The sequence below is a fragment of the Fukomys damarensis genome, unplaced genomic scaffold, assembly GCF_012274545.1.
Source record: "Fukomys damarensis isolate Sample0158 unplaced genomic scaffold, DMR_v1.0_HiC HiC_scaffold_23, whole genome shotgun sequence".
In the NCBI taxonomy this organism is placed as follows: domain Eukaryota; kingdom Metazoa; phylum Chordata; class Mammalia; order Rodentia; family Bathyergidae; genus Fukomys; species Fukomys damarensis.
This window is the reverse complement of record NW_022900935.1, coordinates 38,558,845-38,567,690: the sequence shown is the minus strand read 5'-3', so window position 1 is coordinate 38,567,690 and position 8,846 is coordinate 38,558,845. Positions and strand designations below refer to the sequence as shown.

At 55.8% G+C, this 8,846-nt stretch overlaps 1 protein-coding gene across 1 annotated transcript; it reads right to left on the bottom strand.

Annotated features, from left to right (window-relative positions):
• Positions 1-3,652: 3,652 nt before the first annotated feature.
• Kiaa2013 (KIAA2013 ortholog) lies at positions 3,653-8,844 on the bottom strand (the record flags this gene model as incomplete). The annotated part of the gene is made up of 3 exons (XM_010628196.2): positions 3,653-4,245; positions 5,612-6,465; positions 8,349-8,844. Coding segments are annotated over 3 exons (1,368 nt in total), but the record flags the coding sequence as incomplete, so codon positions are not given.
• Between the last annotated feature and the right edge of the window lie 2 nt (positions 8,845-8,846).

The window sequence follows — 8,846 nt, the reverse complement described above, 5'->3', positions numbered from 1 at the left end:
CGTACTAAATATGTAAGGTCATATCTACGTGGGTTTGATTACAGAAACTAATAAAGTATTCTCTAAATAATGAAAAAAAGAATAAGATAAGACTATAAGAGCGAGAAGCAATTTAAATATGTTCAGGGACCATTTTCATCTGCAGAATTAAGGATTATTTTAATGTTACATCATTGCCTTTTCTCTTTTACTTTCCTTTTTAGTTTTATTTTAGGATTCCCTATTTTTAATGTTCATACAGAGATTTCTTTAACTGAAATACCGAATAGTTTCTTTGGTGTGAAAAATTATAATAGTACACAGGATCCTAATGACATAATTAATAATGTGAAATAGGAAGTAAAGGGCTAAAAGTATAGGGAAAGTGGGAAGGGTGGGGGAAAGGTAATAAGGGAGAGGAAAAAAATAAGAGAAACTGAAAAAATGGAAATAAAGTGTTTGTAAATGGGGAGGGGAGGAGGGGGAGAAGGGAGGGCAGGGACAAGGGGGAAAAATGAGAATCAAGACCTATTATGTAAAGGTACAAGATCCCAATGATGAATGTAATTGTATTGTATACCTAGATTGTACCAATAAACTCAATAAAAAGAAAAAGAAAAGAGAGGAGAGAAAATAGACAGCCGGGCATGGTGGCACACACCTGTAATCCCAGCACTCAGGAGGCTGAGACAGGATCTTCTAGTTTGAGGACAGCCTGTCACAACTGACACCTTAGTGTTCTGTGGAGCTCAACATCAGCTGAAGACTTCCTGGTTCCTTAGAACCCATCAGTAACACAAGAGAGAGGCTTTACCTGCGGAGGGAGAGTCGCTCATCCGCCCAGCTCATCCCACCCTCTGAGGGGGGAATGCCGGCCTTTCCGCGCTCATCAGCATGAGACTTACATCGCACAGGGTCCCAGGTAGGATCACAGCCGCCCCCAAGTCACCCAAGGCTCCCTCCAACCTTTGCATGCACTGAATAAATGCTGGGTAGTGTGAGTCTTCGTCTCTGAGGTCCTAACCTCCCCCCGCCCCGTGGACTTTGAAATGAAATCACACGAGTCAGGCAGTTGCCTCCGATACCTGAGCTCGGCGCAAGACAGCGACATCCTTCTGACCCTTGTGAGAATCACTTTCTCACTGGGTGACGTTTCCGTACAATGGGGTGGCAGAGTCTCCTCTTTGGTTTTTTTCTTGTTTTGTTTCATTGTCTTTTTTTTTTTAACAGGAAAAAAGCGGTAAGTTAAAAAAAAAGCAATACGAACTTTCTTTTTGTCAGTTCCACCTTCCTGGCTGAGTTTAGAGAATGAAAGTCCCAGGATTTAGCTCAGGGTGGTCCTGGTGTCCGCCTCACAAGCGCAAGGTCCTGAGTTTGACCCCCGGTACCAAATAAATAAATAAAATAAAAAGAATGCAAGAGGCAAAGGAGCAGGGAGCCGGCCCTGGGAGGTCCCGGGAAGGGCAAGGAGTGGACAGGTAGCCCAGCACGTTGTCTGCAAAGGGGAAAAATGTGGGAAATGACAGCGAGAGCAAGCTGGTGAAATGCTAATTACAGGAAATGATATCGGAGAGGAACTGAGATGTTCGATCTCTCCACCCATTAGATGTGAGATACGCTGAGCGTGTGTTCTCTAAAAATCGAAGAATGAATTCTAGGAATAACGAAAGTTACAAGTAGGGAGATGTTTATGGATAGGAGAGTTTCTGAGAGGCAGGAAGGGTACTGAAGGGGTAACTGGGGAACCCACTTCACAGAGTTTTATGGAGCAAAACCCATGTGGGTACAACGTGGGCCATAGCCACCATCAGTAAGGTTCCGAGTCCAGTCACTGAGGTAACTGATCCAGTGGGGAACAAGTCACATAAGAAGCGTGCGTGGAAAGAACAAAGATTCTCCCAGGAAGTGGTGGGTCCAGTGGTCCTGGTCACCCATGGAGTGACCGATGTCTACGTAGGCTTCATTAGGTCCAGTGTTTATCCTCTGAGGAAATATGCAGGTGTGGTCATCTTGCCCTTATATTGAGGCCCAGCCTCCAACAGATGCATCTCTGGCCACAGCTGTGGTGGTTTCACCTTTGTCCCAACTCTGGAGGACCTGGCCCTATCTGATGCCGGTACTATTTCTACCTAACTCAGGTGTCTATAATACTCATAAAAAGATCTCAACTCCTCCTCTGCCCGTGGAGCTGCCCCACCTCCTGTCAACCTGACCCACGAGGGAGTCCCTCAGGCCTGGTGCTAGCTGCTAAACCTCAGCACCAAAATGACTTCAATCCCAGGGCGTCCATGATGCGCCCAGTTCCCAGCGCCGCAGTGAGTCACGAGGCATGGTCCCTGCTGTCCAGCAGCTTCCGGGTTAGCAGGACGAGTGGTGGGCGGGTCTCAGGGCAAAGGACTGTACCAAGGCCCCCACGCCCTACCAGGCAAGGCAGCCACTGGACATGGCACATCCCGGCTCTGCACTGGCAGGAGGGAGACTGGGACTGAAGCCCGGGGAGGAGGGAGAACCAGGGTGATGCAGCAGCCCGGTGATGCGCGGTTTACTCCCCGCTCTCTACTACGGGTGACGGGTGACACCAGCTCCCGGGCTCTGGTGAGTCAGCTGTGTAAACAGTCTGGAAACCAGGGAAGCAGCAGAGCTCAAGGAGCCAGCCCCCACGGCGGACCTCGTCACCTCTGTCTTTTCTTTCCTTCTCCCCACGCAGGGGAGGGGCCCGATCCCTCCTCGGTGTCAGTGAACACACACCTCAGGGTATGTGGGGTACAGCGGGGCTGAACCCAGGGCCTTTCTACTGAGCCACCTCCCAGCCCTTTTTTTTTTTATTTTTGGTACCAGGGATCGAACTCAGGACCTTGCGCTTGTGAGGCAGGTGGTGTCACCACTGAGCTAAATCCCTGGGCCCTTTGCCCGCCCCCTTTTTTTTTGGTACCGGGGATTGAACTCTGGTCCTTGTGCTTGCAAGGCAGGCAGCAGAACCACTGAACTAAATCCCAAGCCCCCTTCAGCCCTTTTTTAATTTGTTGGTTTTTACATTTTGTAATGATTATTGTATGGATTTTTGAGACAGGGTCTTGCTATGTAGTTCAGGGCGGACTTGAACTAAGCAGGCCAGGCTGGCCTCAAATTCACAAGGATCTTCCTACCTCAACCTCCCGAGTGCTGATGGTCTTGCAAAGTTGCTCAGGCTGGGTTTCTTATTTATTATGTTTTGGTACTGGGGATCGAACTAGGGGCCTTGCACTTTCAAGGCAGGCGGTGGCACCACTGAGCTAAACCCCCAGCCCAGGGCTTGAAATTATGATCCTCCTGCCTCAGCCTCCCAGAGAGCTAGGACTACAGGCACAAACCACCATGCCCGGCTCAACTCAGGGTTTTTTCTTGCTACTGGCCTATGGTTAGAAAAACTGGGGGCAGAGAACCAGGCCCTTTGAGGCCAGTTGGGGAGAAGGTACTGTTGCAGGGGACTTGCAGGATGCTCGAGGCCTTCGCTGGGCCCACTCGGCCACCCCAGGCCGGGGGGCAGCTGGGGCACAGCTTGAGTTGCCCCTGGGAGAGGAGTCAGTGCCCAGGCCGTGGTGAGGTGAGGGTCCCACTTCTGACCCCGGGTCAGAGGGGAAAAATGAGCCCAGGGGTTTCCACCACACACAGACCAGTCAGGGAAATCTGAAAGATGTTTATTTAAAAATGGGACAAAAAAAGCTTTGGTATTTTAAAACCCAACAACCATCAATCACTACAAAGTTAAACATCCCGAAGCCTGAGAGTACAAAACCACAGACGCCCACAGGCTCAGGACCGGAGTCAGGGAGCCGACCGGGCAACAGACCCAGGTGACAGAGGGTGCACTGTGCCTGAGGCCACTGCCTCGAGACCCCAACAAAAATAAATTAGAAATTCATTCACGAAAGAACGCACTGAATGAGGAAAAGAACGCGATTTTCCTAAAGGAGAGTCTTTCAAAGAGGGGCTGTTTCCTGGGACAGGAGAAAGGGGGTGGAAGGAGGGAGCTGATTCAAGTATTTTCCCTATCGGTTCACTATAGGGGGAAAGCTCAGAGGCCGGCTGCGGCCCCCTCCCCGCCGGGCACTCGTCCTTCCAAAGCCAACTCTGGCGTCCACCAGTGCTTCGGCGCCACTGTCCCCAGCAAGGCACAAAGGGCGGTGCTCCGGGGGACCCCCGCTCGCAGCAGCAGGGCGCCCGGTGCTGTCTGTGCAAACGGCGGCTGCCGGCAAGGCCCCGGCTCCCTCAGACGCTGGGATCCTCCTGTGCGGGCAAAGGAGACAAGGGTTAGCGCCTGCTGCCACCCTGGCCAGGCCACAGCTGCCATGGACTCGGTCGCCTGGGGCCCCCCTCGGGCCAGCACAGCGTGGCCCAGCTGGAGTGTGTGGAGGGACTTGGGTCAGGCCCCAGTTTGGCTGTCCCCCGACTGGATGGGGACACCCTTGCTACTCGGGCTGGCAGGAAGTGACCCAGGGAAGGCCCCCTTCTCCTGCGGGTGGACAGGGCACATCTCCCGCCTGGGCCTGGCCCCTGTGTCCATTCACGCACTGGTACCCGGGGCTGAACCCGTGGTGCTCGGCTAGAGCTGCGGCCCCAGCCTTGCTGTGATCATTGCTAGTGACCTCCCTGTCACTACAGCGTGACAGGAGCAGACTCCAGGACCAAGATGGGAAAGGAAGAGCTAGGAGGGGAGGGGAGGAAGGGGTGGGAGAGGAGAGGGTGGGAAAGCGTGGCTCCTTCAGACACACGAGCCACAGTGCCCCTGTGGCCTCTCCTGAGAGGTGGCACAGCAGGCCACTTGCAGGCGAACCCCAGCGGGGCCCCCAGGATGGAACAAACGACAGTCCCGCAGCAGCTGGGGTCAGACACACAGCTTCTTGAGGGCAACGATGTTCAGGAAACAGGAGGAAAATGAGTGCTACTTGCTGTCCACAGCCCTGGATGCCCACTGCAGCTCGAGGCCACACTGAGGGACCGGCCTCTGAGGCACTGCACAGGCCCTGCTCAGAGCCTGCTGCTTCTGTGCGGGGACAGGGGCTACTGTACACTTGCAGGAACCCCAGCGGGGCCCCCAGGATGGAACAAACGACAGTCCCGCAGCAGCTGGGGTCAGACACACAGCTTCTTGAGGGCAACGATGTTCAGGAAACAGGAGGAAAATGAGTGCTACTTGCTGTCCACAGCCCTGGATGCCCACTGCAGCTCGAGGCCACACTGAGGGACCGGCCTCTGAGGCACTGCACAGGCCCTGCTCAGAGCCTGCTGCTTCTGTGCGGGGACAGGGGCTACTGTGGGAGACAGTGGACACACCCGTTCCTCTATTCCCCAGTCACCACTCTTAGCCTCTCCTCAGAAATCTTTTTTTTTTGTTGTTTTGAGACAGGGTCTCGCGATGTAGCCCAGGCCGGCCTCAAACTCACAATGACCCTCCTGCCTCAGCCTCCCAAGTGCTGAAATGACAGGTATGCATCACCACACCTGGCTCAAAGCCACTCTTGGACGGCCTCTCAGCCCACACTCGCTCCTCTCCCTGGGGCCTTAGGACCCTGTTCCTGCCCAGTCTGCCCGCCGCTGGGCCCTGGACTGCGTGGACAGAGACCTCGGGGCTCCGGGGATGAGAGCCGTCTACCTTGCTCCTGAAGAGGGGCTTGGCTCCGGGCCCGCAGTACTCGTTGTAGATGAGCTTGAAGAGGAAGAGGTGGAAGAGGGTGATGAGGGAGGCCACACTGAACCAGAAGAGGAAGGGCAGTCCGGGGTCCTGCTGGGCCATGTGCTCATCGTGGGCCAGGATGGCCTTGAGGTGCAGCGTGTGGCGCAGGTCCTGCAGGTGCGTGAGGTCGGTGGAGATGTAGAGCAGAGGGGTGATGGGCTGCGTCACCATGACGGAGAAGGTGTGGCCGCCGGGCGCTGCGGTCAGCTCCACCGGCTCCCGCAGGCAGCCCGCCTCACAGGCGTAGACCTTGCCGGGCTGCCCCCGGGCCTCCACGGACACGTGCAGGTAGGGCTTGCCCTCAGCGTCCGCCAGCACAGCCAGGTCCAGGTGGTCGTCCTTGTAGCGGATGCCGCGCAGCGCGTAGCTGTTGTGCAGCACGTCGGGGTCGGCCTGGAACTGCAGGTGGTTCTCAGTGAACTGCAGCCCACCGAAGCTGAGCACCATGCCCTGCAGGATGCCCGGCGCGCCCGCCTTCACCAGCCCCTTGCAGCCGCGCTTCTGCAGCGTCAGCCTCCACAGGCCCGAGAGCTGCAGGATCTGCTGCACCGAGCCCAGCCGGCCTGGCCACAGGTTCTCGGCGTGCATGGTGGCGTGGCCGCTGAAGCAGTGGTCTTCGTAGCTGAGTGTCGCCTCCATCTGCTCTCGCTCCCGGCGGCTCAGGGAGGGGCTGAGCAGCGGGGCGGGCGAGCAGGACAGCATGTAGTACAGCGTCAGGTTCACGGTCAGGCCGGACGGCGTGTGGGCATCTGTGATCTTCTTCATTTCCACCCCTGCAACACCACACACAGGGCTGCGTGTCAGGAGGAAGGAGCGACAGGGGAGAGGAAGGGAATAAGGATGGGGTCAGAGGGTGAAGCAGGTCTTAGCTGGGCGTGGGGGCGCAAGCCTGAGATTCCAAAACTAAAGAGGATGAGGCAGGAACATCTGAGGTCAGCCTGGGCTACAAAGAGAGACCTGGTCTCAGAAAACCAAAGATAAATCTGGGCCCAGCAGTGCTGATCCCCTCAAGGCTAGGAAGTCAGCCTGCCTGTCTAACCTGATTAACGAGTCCGTGGGCCTAACACCTAAAGTCCCATTCAAGGCAGCAGGGTCCTGCCAGAGCCAAAACACCCCTCACTTAGCCGTGACTTGGCCCCAAACAGATGTTCAGGCCCTTCCCGCCAGGCCTGTCATCCCTGCCAGCCAGTCTTGGCCATTTCTCCATCCCTGCGACTAGTCCTGTGCTTTTAAATGACATCTCCCAATTCTGTAACACTTTGGGCTGATACGTACACACACACATACACAGAAATAATCCCCAATCCCAAAATCGGAATGATCTCGGAACCCAGACAGCCATCGGGCCCCTGGGTGTCTCCAGCTGGACACAGAACAGGCAACTTGAACCCCAAACCAAGCCTTGCCTGAGGCGTCTCCCAGCAACCTGGCAAGGCCCCCAGTTCTCACTCCCACAGCCGACGCATGTATCTGGGGACTACACCCCCAAAAGCATCAGGGTCCACCCACTTCTGTCCCTGTCCACAGTCACAACCTTGGTCCCGGCTGCCTTCCTTCCTCACCCGCTCTCCAGGCACACGCAGTGCACAGAGCAGGGAGCTTTTCAAATGCAATCAGATACATCTCTTGCCCTTGTTTCTCTGGGAATGAAACTCACAGTCCTCACCAAAGCCTGCAAGGCCAGCCACCCTCACCACCTGGCGGCCACAGCAGGGCCGGTCTCCAGCCTGGCCAGCCTCCTCCCTGCCACCCGACTGGCTGCTGTTCTGGCTGACTAGGCGATCTCAGAGAGCCCCCAGTACGCACACTCCCACCTCCACTGCTCTGACCCTCTTCTTTGACTCATTCTTTTTTTTTGGTACCTGGGATTGAACTCGGTCGGGACCTCGTGCTTTCGAGGCAGGCGGTGGAACCGCTGAGCTAAATCCCTGGCCCCTTTAACTCATTCTTAAAACTGTCTTCAGCCTGACTTCTCTGATGCCTGCCTGCCTGCTAACCGGACTTAACCAAGCACCAGGAAACAGGAACCCTGAACTAAACAGGGTTTCCCAGCCAATACATACTTGAATGAACTACACTCTCTTGAAGCAAACCAAACCAGTGCAAACCACTGTAGACCAAACATGGATCCAGACAACCGAATCCTCACTGCCGACAGGATTCCCTCACACAGCCAAGGGGAGAAATTTTCATTGGGGGGGCAGTCCAAGTGCTGCCAGGGGTCTCCTCTGCCCAAGGGCAGGGCACACCTCAATTTGACGGGAGTCAGGCCAAGAAGCCCTGGAGAGGGTCTGCGGTGCCCCTGCTAGTCCACCCTTTAGGAAATGACTCTAAAAAGCCCCAGCCACTCAAATAAGGCCTCACCCACAAGTACAAATAACAAGACCCGACCTTTACACTCAGTTTTTCATGTAAACCTCATAAAAGCCCTTTGAAGTAGGTGACACTGTTCTCAAATACAGGCCCAGAACGCTGGGACCAGGAATCCAAGGTCACACAGCTACGAAGCGACCTAGCACAGGAGTAGCCCCTAATCAAATGCCATGCCCAAGTTTGAGGCCCCAGAGTCCCCTCTGCAGGCCTCAGCGGACAAATCGAAGGTGGACCAGGTACCCTCTTGGTGTGTACCGGGTACCAAGCGCTAGCCAGGCCTCACCTGGGCTGAAGAGCTGAGCCCAGAGGTGCTGGTGGTCCTGCAGCAGCTCAGCCGCCGGCATCTCCAAGAGCTCCAGCATTTCCTTCCGGGTCAAATCCTGGAGCGCCTTGAGCTCCTTGGCTGCTCTGCTTTTCAGCACCTGGGGGCTGATGGGGTCCGAGATATGCACCACCCACAGCACTGTCTCATCCAGCTGCGACTTGGGAGCCACCTGGAGCCGGTTCACAAGCTTCTTGGCAGCTACCACGACCAGGTGCACTTGGCCCGTGGGAAAGGGGGTGGACCGACCGGAGTAGAGGAGGAACTGATGGTCGCCGACCTTCTCCAGGGTGCTGGTGAAGGCCCTGGGGAGCGGGCCGGCAGTGGGGCCCACAGTCTGTAGCGCGGCCACACGCTCCGTGGGGTTGTTGAGCTGGATGCGCTGTAGATAGACGTGGGGTCGGCCCCGGTGCGCCAGGAAGTCCTCTTGCAACAGGACGCAGTCGCGGCCGGCGCCGG